The sequence below is a fragment of the Diabrotica virgifera genome, chromosome 5, assembly GCF_917563875.1.
Source record: "Diabrotica virgifera virgifera chromosome 5, PGI_DIABVI_V3a".
In the NCBI taxonomy this organism is placed as follows: Eukaryota; Metazoa; Arthropoda; class Insecta; order Coleoptera; family Chrysomelidae; genus Diabrotica; species Diabrotica virgifera.
This window is the reverse complement of record NC_065447.1, coordinates 165,093,522-165,111,687: the sequence shown is the minus strand read 5'-3', so window position 1 is coordinate 165,111,687 and position 18,166 is coordinate 165,093,522. Positions and strand designations below refer to the sequence as shown.

Sequence of the window (18,166 nt, the reverse complement as noted above, 5' to 3'; positions counted from 1 at the left end):
TCTCTTAGAGTTCTTTTTGTATTGGCTCCATACGAAAGTGACTGAAATATAAGTGGCAGTGAATGTGTTAATAACAAGTGTACAAATTTTTATATTGTATGTTTCCAATTTCCAACAATAATTCTGCCAAAATTTTTCCTAGCTCACTGACTCAACTATAGATTTCTTTCATTGTCTATTAAGGAATGTATGGTTTTTTGTTTTCATTATGAAGCAAGACTGTTTTTAACAAAAAAAAAACTTAAAATGCTACTTTGAAATTGAGATCACTTTTTAAGCATTTCTATTTAATGAACTTTACTAAATTTATTTCTGTTAAATTTTACTAAAAAATTCAGATATTACCGTAGCAAAAATCACATGGATAATGGGTTCCATAGGAACCCAAAAACAGAATTTCCCTTTCTGTGTATTCTCAACAACACATTTTTCATTTGCACTCAAAACAGAGAATGGGAAAAGCATACAAAACGCATTATAAAAAATATTTAATATACTATAGTAAAGATATTTAACAATCATGATTTGTCTTACGTTTAAACAAAATTTCTTTTATTGTTACATTTCGTAAATTGTCATAGGATATACAGTTACTTTCATCTAGTTTTAGCTGGCACACCATGAGCTGTTTACCAGCAGTTTGGCATAATCTATTCAAGCATAATAATGAAGTGTTTTCCAAAGGGCGTCTACACAATTCTTGAATTCTTTGTAGTTTGTTGTTCAAAACATCAACTACCACCACATAAGAAGCATGGTAGAACATAGGTCCTTGTTTATATAACACTGGAATAGAAAATTTGATTAGGATTGATTGCATGTTTATATAGTGTTAGTGAACATATAGAAACTATGTAAAAAAATGTGGACATTTTAACATCCTCCCACCCCTTCGTTGTAAAGTGTTGTTTAAAGTTGAGGCCAACTTCTTGTCAACGTCGTAGTTGCAACTCATGACCCCCCCCCCCCCCCCCATTTCAATGATTTTTAACAAAATCCAATGTTATTTTTGGATTTTTTAAAATGTACTATAAAACTATTTATGAATAATGTATCATAATAATAATAATTAGCGTGTCCAGCCTATTAGGCCCATGGCTTGATTAACCATTCTCCTCCATTCATTCTTGCCCATTGCCTTCATCCTCCAATTTGTAACGTCAAGTCTTTTTAGATCCTCTTCTACATCCATTTTTCACCTCGTTCTGGGTCGAACTCTTCTCTGGCGTCCTCCAATTGTACTTGACAGTAGAATTTTCAGTCTACCCTCTGGCATCCTCTGTATGTGTCCTAGCCATCTTAGTCGTTGGGTTCTTATTATTCCTAGTATGCAGGGCTCCATATAACTCTCTCAGATCTTCATTTGTCCTTTGGATGCAAAGGATGTTCTCCACTTTCCTCCAAATATTTTCCTTAGTACTTTTCGTTCTCATATCTGCACCATTTCTTGTTGCTTTTTATTTAATGTCCAACAATGTATCATAACAAGATTAATTAATTTAGATTGATAACACAGCCCAACAAAAAAAAATTTTGTCTTGCTACTGAAAAAAAAATCAACTGATTTTAGTTAATTCATCTGTGCTGATTCCAAAAATACAAACCTTTTCTTTGTATCAGCTCTAGTTTTCGAGATATAGCATACTTATCAAATACTTAAGTATTCTTACATTTCTGTTTATTCCACCACTATAATTGCAATATGTTTATAAACAAACTTAACAAATTCTAAGACAAATGGGCAAATGAACAAAAGGGCCTATTTTGGTGTTCATTTAGGAGATCAAGATAAATCCTGAGCTCCACATGTAGTGTGCAAAATTTGTATTGAAAACTTGCGACAGTGGACGAAAGGACAACGAAAATGTTTAAATTTGGTTTTCCAATGGTATGGAGGGAACCAAAAAATCATTTTGACGATTGCTATTTCTGTCTTGTGAATACAAAGGGCATTAATCGTAACCATCGACATACGTGAACATATCCTGACCGGGATTCAGCAATAAGACCAATTCCACATCAGCTTGAGCAGATACCCATTCCAATATTTAGCAGTCTACCTATGTTACCAGAGCATAATGCCGAAACGTTATTTGACGAACTGCAGACTAATATATTTGAGGAAGACGACAGTGATTTTAAAGGGGATTCAACAATTCAACACGTCCGAGCGCTTTACTCAGGAAGAGCTAAGCGATCTTATCAGAAATTTGAACCTTCCAAAGGATTCTTCCGAGTTGCTTACCTCCAGACTAAAACAAAAGAATGTTCTTCGCCCAGACACCAAAATTACATACTACCGTAGTAGAGATAAAAGATCTTTTGCCTTTTTTCTCAGCAAGATGATATGGTTTTTTAAAGGACTGTTAGAAAAAATGGGTGTATCGGAGTATACACCAGATCACTGGCGTCTTTTTATCGACAGTTCCAAACGAAGTTTAAAGTGTGTCCTTCTACATAATGGCAACAAATATGGAAGTACACCAATTGGGCATTAGAGTGGAATAAATGCTCAACAGTTCTAACAAACACGGTTGTCATATGAGTATTGTATTAAAATTCATTACCTCCACAGCCATTTAGAACGTTTCCCAGAAAATCTTCAACAAGATATCAAAACGATGGAAGAGGGGTATCAGGGAGATAGGGCTATCACATGATGGCGGATTACTGCTGGAGTCTTCAAAGGGACCGTCCTTTTAAAGCCTTTGCACGAAAATCATATAAAAGGAAGTTTTTAGGTGACGCCGAATAACACTTTTTGTTGCGACGCTGCCGGTTAGGTTAGATGAAAAGTTAAGTTTTTTGGCAGATATGTGTGATGATTTTTGTAAGTACATTACTGTACAATAAATATCTTACTTTTTATTCGTATTTGGTTTATTTCATGTATAGCAGCACTACATATAGGTATGTAGGTAGTGCTGCGTTAAATTACCCTATATGTTAGAAATGTGATCTGTTGTCGTATTTTCTGAAAACGATTTGATGGAACAAATCTGGTGGCATTTTTGGATTCAGCAGACCCAAATTACCTAGAAACAGTAAAAAAACTTCCGGCAGCAAACTGTGTGTTTACCAGTGTAATCCACTTAAATAATTTACTCTAATAAAAAGATATGAACCTATACTTAATAATATAGGATACATATAAAATATTTTTAAAAGCCTTTTCTTTTCCCAACCACCCGCTAATGTCATTAAAACTTATTATTTTTTGTTTTACTTTATTTTTTATGAGAAAAGTTACTTCAGGATATATATTTTCTATGTAAATTTATTCTAAATATTCAGACTTATCAGAATCTTTCAAAGTGTTTCAGCTTCTCTTCTTTAGAGCACATATTCTGTTTTCCCATAAACTATCAATCCACATAGTTCTGGAGCTTTTTGGCGGGAAAATATATACCACATTTTACACTTACATGTTCCCCCAATTGGCATTGAATTGAAGGACAGTAAAAATCGTAAGGATATTTCTTAAATCAGGCAATACTAGTTAGTCTCTGGCACTTGGTTGTAAGGCCTTTGTACCTGATCTTGTTTTCCCTTAAACTCTAAAAAGTTCTGTGACCCCAATGAAGGCCAACAGTTTTCTTATTGGTAGGTTTAGGATCTCTTCTGGTTCAAACCTCAGTTGACCAGTGAATTTCTGCCTTACATCACTTAGCACATTGCAATGGCATAGTATGTGTAATTTTTTATTTATTTATTAAAAAATATAGTAAAAGTAAAGATCATGTACAAAAAACATCAAAAATCAACGAATAAAAGACAATTAAACAATAAAATTTCGACAAGGGAAAATGACGAGCATACTCAGTCCTATGAAAAGGAGTATAAAAGAGTGCAGTGTGTCGAGTTCTATGTATTGTGTTTAAGTAGACATTATCCAATAACGAGGGACAATTAATAGCATTGTTTAGAATTTTAAATAGAAACAACATATCCGCTCTCAACCTGCGGTTCTTCAGTGTAGCAACATTAAATTGAGACATTCATCATCATCAGTAGCTCGACAACCCTTTTTGGGTCCTGGCTTGTTCTAGGATTTTCCTCCATTCTGTTCTGTTCCTTGCTTTGTTCTTCCTGTGGGTAATCTCAAGTGTTTTCAGATCTTGTTCCATGTACCTTAGTTTGGATCTTCCCTGTGACCTTCTCCCTACTGGTGCTTGCCTCATTATATGTTTTGGTGTTTCGGTCTCCAACATCCGTTCAACATGGCCCATCCATCGCAGACGTCCGATTTTTATGGATGTTATGACGTCGGGTTCGTTGTATGCTGCATATAGTTCAAAATTATATCTTCTGCGCCATACGTCATTTTCTTTCACCCCCTTATATATGTGTCTGAGGATTTTTCGTTCAAACCTACCTAATAAGTTCTCATCGCTTTTCGACAGTGTCCATGTCTCTGATCCATATATAAGGACCGGTTTTATCAGGGTTTTGTATATTTTGCATTTGGTTTTTCTCGTGATGTTGTTAGAAAATGGAGACATTATTCCAGAATAATCTATGACGAAATTTTCAGTATTTCTTATATGTATTAGTATGTGCTTTATAAGCTACAGATCTTAGAAACTTCCGCTGAACGCTCTCCAATCCATCAATATAAACTTGATGAAATGGAGACCAAACAACAGAGCAGTATATTCAAGTCCTGAGCGCACTAGAGAGCAGTACAGTAATTTGAATACAGTAGGTGAGAGATCATGACTGTTGCGATAAATAAAACCAAGATTGCGAAATCCTGTTTCCTTAATTTTAAGATAATGGCTTCTAAATGTCAATGCACAATCCAATAATACACCCAAATCTTTAATCTCAGTAACTGAATCCAAGAGTATATCATTAAGAACATATCTATTAGCTGTTAGATTATTTATACGACCAAATGAAATACAAGAACATTTAGTCGGATTTAGGCTTAAACCATTTTGTTTCGACCATAAACATATATTATTAACATCATCTTGCAGAAGATCTCTATCTGATGTATCATGTATGTAACGAAATAACTTAAGATCATCAGCAAATAGTAGAAATTGTGAGTTTTTGATAGCCTTACCAATATCGTTAATGAACAAGTTAAAGAGCAAGGGACCACAATGAGACCCTTGTGGGACACCAGAACAACAATGTAATTCTTTAGAAACATAATTGTTGATACGAACTTGTTGTGTACGTCCCATCAAAAAGCTTTTAATCCAATTAACAATGGGTTCACCAAAGCCAGACGCATGAAGTTTATGAACCAACAGGTTATGATTAACCCTGTCAAATGCCATTGAGAAATCAGTATAAATGCTGTCGACCTGAATCTTATTCTCAAATGCACCCAACAAGTATTGTTGGTAGTTGACAAGGTTTGTTACAGTTGACTTTCCATTAGAAAAACCATGTTGCTCATCAACAATTATGTTTCGGCAAGCCCAGGTAAGATTTATCGATACCAATTTATCTAGAAGTTTTGGGATTGCTGATTGAATAGTTATACCTCTATAATTATTTACACACTCACGATTGCCAGATTTATAGATAGGTGTAAGAAAACTATTTTTCCAATAATGTGGAAACATAGATGATGACAAGATAAATTGAAAATTTGTTGTAAAGGTTTACAAAGGGAAAACATACAGTTCTTAATAAGTGCTGCAGGTATACCATCAGGCCCTGAAGAATATGTAGTTTTTAAACTCATAATTCCCTCAAAAACATCTGTCAGACTAAATTCCAGAGTTTGGATATCTACACTGTACTCTAATTCAAAGTTAGGTAAATTATACTCACTATCATTATATGTACCCGAAAAATAATTGGCAAATAGATTGACTATTTCCTCACCACACTGAGCTATTACATCCCCACCTTCATTAGACATTACATTAGGATAAGCGTTAGACCCACGTGTAGCATTAACATGTCTCCAAAAAGAGCGGGGATTGCTTAAAAGATTTGCTTGAATATTCTCTAAATAGTTTTTATAACATACTGCTTGTAATGATTTACACCTTTCCCTTAACACTGAAAATTCCTCATATGAGTTGCCTGACGATTTAAAATTCCGGTGAACTATTTTTTTCTGTATGACAAGTTCAATCAATTCTCGTGAAAACCAAACTGGAAAGTTCAACGATTTAAACCGATTGACAGGAACAAACATACTGATGGCGTCATGTAAAATATGGTAAAAATTTTCTATGCAGCAATTAATATCTGATACATCTAATACCTCGTTCCAAGGAATTGATGCTAAATGTTCATTTAAAACCTGATAATTACATTTTTTAAAATCATGATAAAAGACATCATATTTAAGAAACAAATTTAAATTAGCTGCAGGTAACAATATAGTATAAGCTGAATGATGTTGAGAAGTATTCAATAGAATATCAGTAGAAATCGACACAACTGCATCCCTCTGCGTACAAAAAACTAGATCTAAAAATTTATTATTAAGGTTAGGCAAAGTATTTACTTGTGACGTATTAAGAAAATTGTAGCAAGTACAAATAATATTTGCTGGATAGTGTTGCGGACACTCAACTGTTACACCATCACTAAGATTATACCAGGATGCCTCAGGTAGGTTGTAGTCACCACAAATACAGAACTCACAGTCAGTGAATCTATCTGCTAAGTCCAATATACAGGTGGAATGCTCCTCATATAATGACCCGGATGACCGTGGAGGAAAGTACACAGCACCAATGATTAACTTTTTACAGAGGAATCGATAGGCTTAATCATCATTGAATGAAAGCGCTTATGGATAGCAATAAGGACACCACCACCACGAGTCTTCGAACTAGTTTGAGTGTCTCTGCCGTGCCTATACACATTAAAGTCACTCAATCCCAATTCAGCATCTAAGATTTTAGAAGTAAGCCATGTTTCAATGATAATAATAATATAACTAGAAAGAACCGCAGCATGTCTGAAATTTTGAAGTTTGGTGCACATACCCCCAGCATTCTGAAAATATAATCTCAATGATCGTTTTTTGAATTATTGAATTTCTTGACGATTCTGGGCACCCCATTAAAGTACTTGATCCTCAAGTCCTCTTCACCCTGTGTTTTCCTGTGTTCCAATTCCTGATAAACTGCCTTCACTTTCTAACGTTTCAATAGGGTAAGATCAGCTCCAATTCGCAGATTTGAACCCATTAAGGCTCTGAGCTGTTTTAAACAAGAGATAACTAGGGCTGAATCATTGAATGCGACTTTAAGAGGTCTTGTTTTATCCGCTAGTCGACCAAGACGAAAGGCTTTATAGGTGCTGTTGGTTACACCCATTTTATTAAGAACTCCACGTACCTCATTTCTGTCATGTTCGGCACGGATGTTAGAATCACTTGAATGGTTTTCAGGTACATTGTATATAATAATATTTTTGGCTCTCCGGCTCCTGTCTTCTATCTCCTCAAAAACTGCATCAGTATTTAGTGTTGGGGAAGATTTTAACTCCTGAATCTCCTTTTTAAGACTAACCACCTCTTGTTGAAGTACCTGGACAATCCTGACCACCATGGGCGCTGATTTAAATGTATTACTACACTCAACACAAAGATAGAGAAGGTTTCTTTTTTGTAGAACCACAGCCCTTGTTTCTGAGCTAGAGAGGCCTGAGCAACCCTCTGACAAGTGAAACACTACACGGCAGCAGTCACAGTATAAGGGTTTATCTTCACCTTCAATGGAATATTTGCATTTAGTACACAGTTCTGAAGGCATGGTTATCCTCACTTTTGAATTTTAATTTAATGCAGAAATGACTATTAACAGCTAAATCTTATGTGTAAAATATAAATAAATAAAGATATTAATCCTGATCACGGAGTAGGCAGTCTCGTCTTCCATTTCACATTCTCTGCACCATGATTTATTCAGTGTACCTAGTTTGTATAGGTGGTTGCTAGAGATTGCAATTGCAAGAGATTCGCAATCCAGCATCCAGCTGGATCCAGCGCTTTTTTTACATGCTGGGTCCAGCAAACCGTGCTGCATCCAGCAGCGCGGATCCGCAAATGTGTCAAATTTGAAATAAGTTACTTAATGTCTTCATTAGCCTCTTTATTCAAAGCTGAGAGTCGGCAACTTGCCATTCTATCGCGCTGGCAGTAGCTCAGTATGCTGCAAAGTTTCTATAGCTTAAAAGTTTGAATCAATAAAGCGTTAATATACATTGATTCTGCGATAAAATTCTCTGCTGGCGAGTGGTCAATAATCAATGAGCTGTAGAAGCTCTTTGCAGAATAGAGTCCACTTTGTTAACGGCTGACTCAACCATGAAATTTGTCTTAGACAAACTAAATAGCCAGGACTCTAGCCTTAATGCCGATCTACCGGACGCACTACGCAACAGAATCACGGAACAGCGCCTCTCTGAGATTACAGGTACATTAGTGTATTGACAAAATCAAAAAAAGTATGACGAAGGACTAAACAATCCTGGTTACTTCCCCATGCCGAAAAAGAATGCAATGCAACAAGAGATGAAAAATTTGTTGATTCATATAAATAAACAAGTAACTGTGGAACCAGTGCAAGATATAATGGAAGAAGATGGGCCAACTAATCCGGAGCCCGTGAATTTTACTTTGGAACAAGAACTTGAGATTGAATTAAAACGAGAAAGAGAAAACATTTATAGCCAAAAAAAAAACTGGGTCTCAAAAAAATTACGAAAAGATTTTGGAAAAGGAAATGGCGGTTTATGAGACTGCAGGAGAAGGCGATCGTTTGTCAATGGTCTATGACTATTTGATGACCTTAAAACCGACCAGAACAGAGGCCGGAAGGGCTTTTTCCGCAACCAGCTATATGTGCAGTTCTGTGCGAAGTAGGTAAGGCCTATGTATCACTTTCAAAAAACTAAATAATTCATGTTTCTGTTGTTTAAAAATTTAGCATACAGACAAAAAAAAAACATTAAAATCGTGTTTTTATTTTGATTCCACATTTTGCTGGATCCACGCTGGATTCAGCCCATCTTGCAAAAATCCAGCTGGATTGAAAATGCTGCTGTGAATGCTTAAATAGCTATGTCCAGGCACCATTTCAGTGACTGTTTTGATCTCTCATTTATTGAGGTTCATCAAATTGATTGAGAGTTTTTCTTATCAATATTCGTGATTATTTTTTTAGTCTGGATTTGCCTTTGAGCTGCTCTCCATTTCTTTTGATGATTCCTTATAAACCATTTCTGAACCTCATTTTTTGTAGCATCTTTAGTGATGCCATAAAAAGATTCTGTGCCTTCAAAACTTTCTCTCAAACCTTGTTTAGAAAACATATCTACTTGTCCATTCATTCCCATCCTCATGACCTGGCACCAGTATTAAAGACACCTAGAAGACAGATAGCAGCCTGGCTATCTGTGTAAATGTTGATTCTCTTAGCTATAGGGTCTTCCAAAGCAAAAACTTCAGCCTGGAATACGGTTGTAGGCTATAAGATTTATTATAGTTGCATGTTTGCCCAAAGAATAGTAATTCAGTACCAGATGCAGTTTTAGATCCATCAGTGAACTATATTAAGTACCCATTAATATTTGGGACCTTTTGTTCCATGGATGGTACAATAATTGTTTTAATCTTCTCAGTGAAGATTAGGTGTCATCATATCCGAGTTTATCATAAAGATGGATTCCTTAAATATACCTATTCACAGTAGTGTTTGTGTGTATATTCAATACATAATTCTGCCTCTAATTATTGGTTGTTTTGAGTCTCAGAATGGTCATAAAGGCTACCACTGAAGTATGTAATTCCAGTGGAGGGGTGATAGCCTCTAACGAAGCTAACTACAATGACGCAGATTTACTTGCTACATTAAATATGCCACCCATTTCTATGCGTCATAAGAAGAGGGATTTTATTACCTTTTACAATATTCTGCATGGTAGAGCTGCTGCTTCTTCTTTGCTCAATAAAATTAATATACATGTTCCATCTATACCTACCAGATCTATATCTAGTTTCCATTACCCTATACATCGAACTTACTATGGATTTAACAACTTCATTTCAAGAACTGCTAGACTAGTATTCGATTGACTGTCGGAAGAGAAGCACGTGAATGTGACTCTATTCTGTAGTGAAACGAAATCAGTATAAAAGCGGTAAGCCGTTCTTTTATTTGAATATAATTTATTAGTATCTGCAATTAGTATACAATAGAAAAACAATAACAACAAAAGTTGAGAGCAGGTCTTGTCTCCGCAAAGTGGGACTGGACAGGCCTGCTATCGCTATGTATGTTTTTATCGTTTTTATCGCATGTGTTATAAATAAAAATAAAATAGGCCAGTCCTTCAAACAATAATTATTAAATTAGTCAAATTGTTTATTTATATGAATTATTGTAAATATGGCTTACAACCAGCAGCCTGTGCTTGACACACAGGAACCAATGGCAGAAGCCAACCAAAATATGATTATGCAAGTGAACCAGGCGCTTTTTGAAGAAAATTATAAAAGGTCGCAAAACGAACAGACTCTATTTAATGCTTGGAAAGCTGCCGAGAGCCACAAAACCAAATTGTGTGATACAGTAAGCATACTTGAAAGAGAACTAGCACAGTTAAAATCTCAATATACAGAGTTGGCAACAAAAGTTAATTTAACTGAAAAAGAAAATGAAATAGAATATTTAACAGATGAAGAAGAGCTCGCTAAGGAGACAGAGTGGATTAGGGTTCAATCAAGAGCCAGTAAGAAACGTAAGATGGATACTTCACCATACATCTCACCACAAAAACATAGCTCCAAAGAAACTGCAGTTAGGAAAGCCAAAATGCCTCCACCTGTGGTAGTGGAAGGCTTCAAAGAATATGAAGTCCTATATAACTTCCTTAAATCGAAGATAACAAACTTCACTACTAAACTGGTGAATAGTGAAGTGATAAAAGTTAATGTACAAGACGGTGAAGAGTACAGAAAATTAATAAAAGCTTTAAGAGAGGAAAATATCCAATATCACTCATACGAAAACAAACAAGAAAGGCCGATAAAAGTTATAGTAAAGAGATTACATCACACTTGCTCGTCCCAAAAAATTGTTGAAGATCTGCAAAAAAGAGGCTATAAAGCCATAGACGCAGTTAAAAAGCTAAAGTGGCAAACCAAACAGCCATTAGACATGTTTATGTTAACCTTCAAACCAGACGAAGATATCAACAAAATATATGGGATAACGGACATCCTAGGAACAAAAGTTGAAATTCAGCCTTTTAAAAATTCCAAACTAATACCGCAATGCAAACGATGTCAAGCATATGGTCACACATGGAAGTTCTGTGCTAGAGGGCCAAGGTGTGTTAAATGCACAAAGAAACATCTTACTAAAGATTGCGACAAACCTGAAAATGTTAAACCAAAATGTGTCCATTGTGGCGAAAACCATCCTGCCAACTACCGAGGATGTATCGTCGCAAAGGAAATGCAGAAAATAAAAAACAGAGGTCTGAAAAAGACGAATTTGCCACACCCTCCAGACAGAAGGTCAACTGAAACCAAGTCAAATGCTGGTGAAAGAAAACAAGCACAGAAAGTTACTAGTAATAAGACATATAGTGCGGTAACAAAAGGTCACAATGAAAATTATCAGAATGATAAATACCAAAAAACAACAGAGATTGAAAAAGAAACAGAACAAACCCTACAAATGATATTATAGGAGTTGAAAAAATTAAATGAAAGGGTCACTTCCCTGGAATATAGAGCTCAAGGTGCTATTCCAAAGGTAAGAAATGGCTAATGATCTTAGAATTGTCGCATGGAATGCCAACGGGTTGCTTAATCATCAACAAGAACTACAAGCAATCCTTAACATCGAAAAAATTGATTTGTTTCTTGTCTCTGAAACGCATTTCACAAATCAATCCTACATCAAATTTAAAGGATAAAAGGTATATCATACAATACACCCTGACAATGCGGCCAAAGGAGGCAGTGCAATCATCATAAAGGATAATATATGTCATCATGAAGAGTTGGAATATAAAACTGAACATATTCAAGCCACTACAGTACACATAAAAACTAAAACTTTTAAAATAAATATAAGTTCAATATACTGCCCACCTAAACATTCCATTAAAAAAGAGCAGTATAATGAATTCTTGAAAAGCTTAGGGGAAAGGTTCATTATTGGAGGTGACTTCAATGCAAAGAACACACACTGGGGCTCTAGAATCACTACTACTAAGGGAAAGGAGCTTTTGTTAGCCATTAAAGAACAGAGGTGTGAAGCACTATCAACTGGTATACCAACCTACTGGCCTACGGATAGAAACAAGACCCCTGATTTAATAGACTTCTTTATTATTAAGAATATTTCAACTAATTTCATAGACATTGATGACTGTTGGGACTTAAATTCTGATCATTCCCCTATAGTACTAACCATGAGTGACAGGATTATTAAAAAACAAAGTAACCCCACATTAACAAATAAATGGACGGATTGGGATAGTTTTAAGCTAAGCCTTGAAGAGAGAATAAATCTAAGTGTACCAATACAAAACGCAGAGCAATTAGATAAAGAAGCAGAATTGTTGGTGAACAATATCCAGCAAGCAGCATGGGAAAACACTCCTACGCTGAAACCTAGGCTAAAAGGAAATAATTATCCAAAGGAAATAAGGAACATGATAATTGAAAAAAGAAAACTGAGAAGAATCTGGCAACAAACAAGGTCTCCTCAAGATAAGACTAAACTAAATCGTGCAAGTCAACAACTCAAAAGAACTATCCTACAATTAAAGAATGACTCGATTAATTCTTACTTACAGGAGCTAACAGATGACGGTAGTACAGATTATTCCTTATGGAAAGCTACTAAAAGACTGAAAAGACCTATTATGCACTCTCCTCCTATTAAACTAGAAAATGGTAACTGGGCCAGAAGTAGTGCACAAAAAGCAGAGCTATTTGCCATACATCTTGAAAATACATTCAAACCAAATGAACCTCAAGGGGATGAAGAAAGATGGGAGGAACCTGTTCAATTAGAGGAAGAAATTAGGCTAACTACACCAAAAGAAGTACTTGAAGAAATAAGGGAAAATATTAATCCGAAGAAAGCTCCGGGCTATGATCTAATTACGGGTGAGCTGTTGAAAAATCTTCCCCGAAGAGCTATCGTAAAACTAACAAACCTCTTTAACGGTGCATTCAGATTAAAATATGTACCAATGATATGGAAGATGGCGGAAGTCATTATGATTCCTAAACCAGGAAAACCAGCACATGAGGTTTCGTCATACAGACCGATATCTCTGCTTCCTGTAATATCGAAGCTGTTTGAGAAACTGCTCCTTAAGCGAATAAAACCAATTATTGAAGCAAGGAATTTGATACCGACACATCAATTCGGATTTAGAAATAAGCATTCAACAATTGACCAGGTGCACAGAATCACAAATGTTATCGAAAGATCCCTAGAAGAAAAGAAAGTCTGTTCAACTGTATTTCTTGATGCTGCACAGGCTTTTGATAAAGTCTGGCATGAAGGTTTAACATACAAACTAAAATGTTTTTTACCTATACAGTACTCAAAACTTTTACAGTCATACATAAAAGGACGACATTTTAGAATTAAGCAAGAAGACTGTTTTTCAGACTTAAAAGAAATTAGAGCAGGTGTTCCACAAGGCAGTGTGTTGGGTCCGGTCCTATACCTACTATACACGTGTGATATACCTGTAATGGAAAACAACACAGTTGCCACCTTTGCTGATGATACAGCTATTCAAGCAGTAGGGACGACAAGTGAAGAGGCGACCAACAAGGTCCAAATAGCAGTTAACCAAATCTATAAGTGGACACAAAAATGGAGAATCAGGCTAAATGAAGCTAAATCTGTCCATGTTAATTTCACCAACAAAAAAATACAATATATACCAGTTATAATCAGCAATATCCAAGTACCATATGCAGATACTGCTAAGTATTTGGGTATAACATTAGATGCAAAACTACGCTGGAAGGTGCACGTTAAGAAAAAAAGGGAAGAACTAAATATAAGATATAAAAAAATGTATTGGCTAATTGGAAGAAACTCCACACTGTCGATGCATAATAAGTTACTAATTTACAAACAAATATTGAGACCTGTATGGACTTATGGATGCCCACTATGGGGGTGTACTAGACCAAGTAATATAACAGTAATACAAAGATTCCAGAACAAAATACTAAGAAATATTGTAGATGCTCCTTGGTATGTTACAAACAGTGATCTCCATAAGGACCTAGGAATGGAAACTGTGGAAATAATCATCAAGAAGATGGCAGGAAGTCACGAGCAACGACTTCACATGCACGAGAATATTGAGGCAATCCAGCTCCTCGATACTATTGGGCAAGTTAGAAGACTGAAGAGGACAAAACCTTATGAACTAGTTTAAGTGATAGGTGATAGTGAAAAGCAGAGCATAGTGCTTGTGCGCGTTAGTGTGTATGCTAGAATAGTGCACTATTTTGTTAGGTTAGATAAGCAGGGGCGTCATTTGGACGTCCAGGGGGGGGCATTTGCCCCCCCCTGGCCCTAAAAAATGACTGAAATTTACAAAAAATACATCAATATTCATCATAACATCATATATAATGTATTGTATATATAGTGCTTGCCCCCCCCAAACAAAATTTCAAATGACGCTCCTGTAGATAAGAGACGCTATGGGGCAAGCTCTTAATTTTAAGGAACAGTAATAATTTAGGTTAGATTAAAATTGCTCATTGGTCAAGTATGACCAGATTGTAATTGTAATAATCATCATCGTAGTGATGATTATGGGAAAAAAAAAAATATATAAATAAACAAGTAACTGTGGAACCAGTGCAAGATATAATGGAAGAAGATGGGCCAACTAATCCGGAGCCCGTGAATTTTACTTTGGAACAAGAACTTGAGATTGAATTAAAACGAGAAAGAGAAAACATTTATAGCAAAAAAAAAAAACTGGGTCTCAAAAAAATTACGAAAAGATTTTGGAAAAGGAAATGGCGGTTTATGAGACTGAAGGAGAAGGCGATCGTTTGTCAATGGTCTATGACTATTTGATGACCTTAAAACCGACCAGAACAGAGGCCGGAAGGGCTTTTTCCGCAACCAGCTATATGTGCAGTTCTGTGCGAAGTAGGTAAGGCCTATGTATCACTTTCAAAAAACTAAATAATTCATGTTTCTGTTGTTTAAAAATTTAGCATACAGATAAAAAAAAAACATTAAAATCGTGTTTTTATTTTGATTCCACATTTTGCTGGATCCACGCTGGATTCAGCCCATCTTGCAAAAATCCAGCTGGATTGAAAATGCTGCTGGATTGCAATCCCTAGTGGTTGCTTAAATAGCTATGTCCAGGCACCATTTCAGTGACTGTTTTGATCTCTCATTTATTGAGGTTCATCAAATTGATCGAGAGAGTTTTTCTTATCAATATTCGTGATTATTTTTTTAGTCTGGATTTGCCTTTGAGCTGCTCTCCATTTCTTTTGATGATTCCTTATAAGCCATTTCTGAACCTCATTTTTTGTAGCATCTTTAGTGATGCCATAAAAAGATTCTGTGCCTTCAAAACTTTCTCTCAAACCTTGTTTAGAAAACATATCTACTTGTCCATTCATTCCCATCCTCATGACCTGGCACCAGTATTAAAGACACCTAGAAGACAGATAGCAGCCTGGCTATCTGTGTAAATGTTGATTCTCTTAGCTATAGGGTCTTCCAAAGCAAAAACTTCAGCCTGGAATACGGTTGTAGGCTATAAGATTTATTATAGTTGCATGTTTGCCCAAAGAATAGTAATTCAGTACCAGATGCAGTTTTAGATCCATCAGTGAACTATATTAAGTACCCATTAATATTTGGGACCTTTTGTTCCATGGATGGTACAATAATTGTTTTAATCTTCTCAGTGAAGATTAGGTGTCATCATATCCGAGTTTATCATAAAGATGGATTCCTTAAATATACCTATTCACAGTAGTGTTTGTGTGTATATTCAATACATAATTCTGCCTCTAATTATTGGTTGTTTTGAGTCTCAGAATGGTCATAAAGGCTACCACTGAAGTATGTAATTCCAGTGGAGGGGTGATAGCCTCTAACGAAGCTAACTACAATGACGCAGATTTACTTGCTACATTAAATATGCCACCCATTTCTATGCGTCATAAGAAGAGGGATTTTATTACCTTTTACAATATTCTGCATGGTAGAGCTGCTGCCTCTTCTTTGCTCAATAAAATTAATATACATGTTCCATCTATACCTACCAGATCTATATCTAGTTTCCATTACCCTATACATCGAACTTACTATGGATTTAACAACTTCATTTCAAGAACTGCTACACTAGCCAATCAATATGACAACATAGATTTCTTTGCAACCTTTGGCTCATTCTTGGGTAAGGTTTTGTGTACTCTTGGCTCGAGTAATAGAGATAGAGATAATAGATATAGATAACTTTTGTATTACATTGTAACCGTAGATACAGTTGAGTCCGCGAGTCTTTACCCGTGTGTCATTAATACCTGGTGAGATAAAGCACATACTTTTTATCTCGCATCATTCTCTTCCACGCATGAAAGTAATGACAAACCAGCTGCCGCCTGTTATTAAGTAAAAACACATGTTATTTTTATGAATGATCTAGAGTTTCAAGGCTCCTGTTATATTTAGAAGTGTCTGTTTTTGTAGGGTGGTAAGAGAGGTCACAAACAAATTGCAAAGCCATCTTTCTCCACCAATGTACTGAACCATAATGTCATCGTCAGAGCCAAACCTCATATGTACATACATATTTAATAGTATAGGTATTTAATAGGTTTGGGTCTGATGGCGATGATAAGTAACTATCTGTTATTGGAATAACACTGCCCTCTGGTAGAAGCTAGTATCGGATGTGCACTTATGCCTTTCCTCCCACCTGTCATATACCATTGTAATAAGAATGTCCCCCTTCCTCTTCTCTATGATGTAGTTTATGGATGCTCCCTTATATCTGAGCAGCTTAGAGAAATAGTGGTATAACTGCATGTAACTTAACTTTTGGTAAATGAAAGATTTTGCATGTTAACAAACTAAAAAATCTCAGTAATACTAACTGAGCCAATTGTGACGGATTATTGACAAGAATTTGTTGAAATTTATAAGTATGGGATGCCAAATTGCAATGATTGAATTTGATTGCAATTAGAAAAATACCATTTCACCAACAAATGTTTGTAGTGAGTTACCTATACCACTTTTCCTCTGAGTGGCTCATCCATTGCTTATATGTTAAGGAATGTTTTATATACATACCAAAATCACCTCCAAATTTAATTCCTGGTTTTACTACCCAATTCTTTGCTCGAAAATAGTTATATACTGCATAATTATATGGAAAGTATAAATCAGTGTCTGTAAATAAAGACCACAATTTCTCAGAGTTCAAAACACAGGAGTTATGAGAAATTTCTAGCACTTCCACACAGTGTGAGAGAAAAAATGCTTCTTCTAACCCTAAGAAAACTACTTCTTCCAATCCAGATGTATCTTTCACACACTTAGGTTCAAGTTCATTAAAATATTTCTCATATTCGTCATCGGAATCTGGCACTACAAATACATCTGTCTCTTTACTCTGGTTAGCTTGTCCCCAGTACTGTCGTATTTGATACTGACGGTCCCTCAGAATACTATGTCTGCCATTATTGTTGAATATTGGGTAACTTCTTGAAAAATTCCCTTTGCCAAAATAGCCCATACCAACAACTTTTTTGTTATCTTCAGTTTCATCTATTTTTACAGAGAAACCATTAAAAGTAGCTTTTATCTTGTATATTTCATTATCTTCTGTAAAAATGATGGGAAATTCTAAACCTGGAGACAGTTTGCAGTTTTTTTGGGCTCTTGGACTATCATGTTCCATTATTTTGGAATGTACATAATAATTGTATTGACTATTTCAACTTTAAAAAATCTAATAGAATTAGATTGAACTAATTTCAATAATTAACACAAGTTACTTTTCCTTACATTTTAAATCATGGTACTTTTGGCCTAATATAAAATAATATCAATTTAAAAAAAAAGATAGGTTAGTTAGTACCGTCAATTCTTCTGTTTGAAAAGCACGTACACGTAAGCACCATAAGACCAACAGT

General features: G+C 35.5%; 1 protein-coding gene across 1 annotated transcript; it reads right to left on the bottom strand.

The window, feature by feature from the left end:
* Positions 1 to 473: 473 nt before the first annotated feature.
* On the bottom strand, positions 474 to 18,115 carry LOC114341201 (tRNA-splicing endonuclease subunit Sen2). The gene is made up of 2 exons (XM_028291997.2): positions 17,322 to 18,115; positions 474 to 786 (listed from the first exon to the last, which is right to left on the bottom strand). Exons 1-2 carry the CDS (start codon positions 17,929 to 17,931, stop codon positions 512 to 514), a joined length of 885 nt encoding a protein of 294 aa, XP_028147798.2. The 5' UTR covers positions 17,932 to 18,115; the 3' UTR covers positions 474 to 511.
* Between the last annotated feature and the right edge of the window lie 51 nt (positions 18,116 to 18,166).

Coding starts and splice junctions, on each gene's coding strand:
- LOC114341201 (XM_028291997.2), bottom strand. CDS start 17,931: ATGGAACATGATAGTCCAAGAGCCCAAAAAAACTGCAAACTGTCTCCA. Junction 787..17,321: donor TAAATTTGGAGGTGATTTTG/GTATGTATATAA, acceptor TTTCTATTCCAG/TGTTATATAAACAAGGACCT.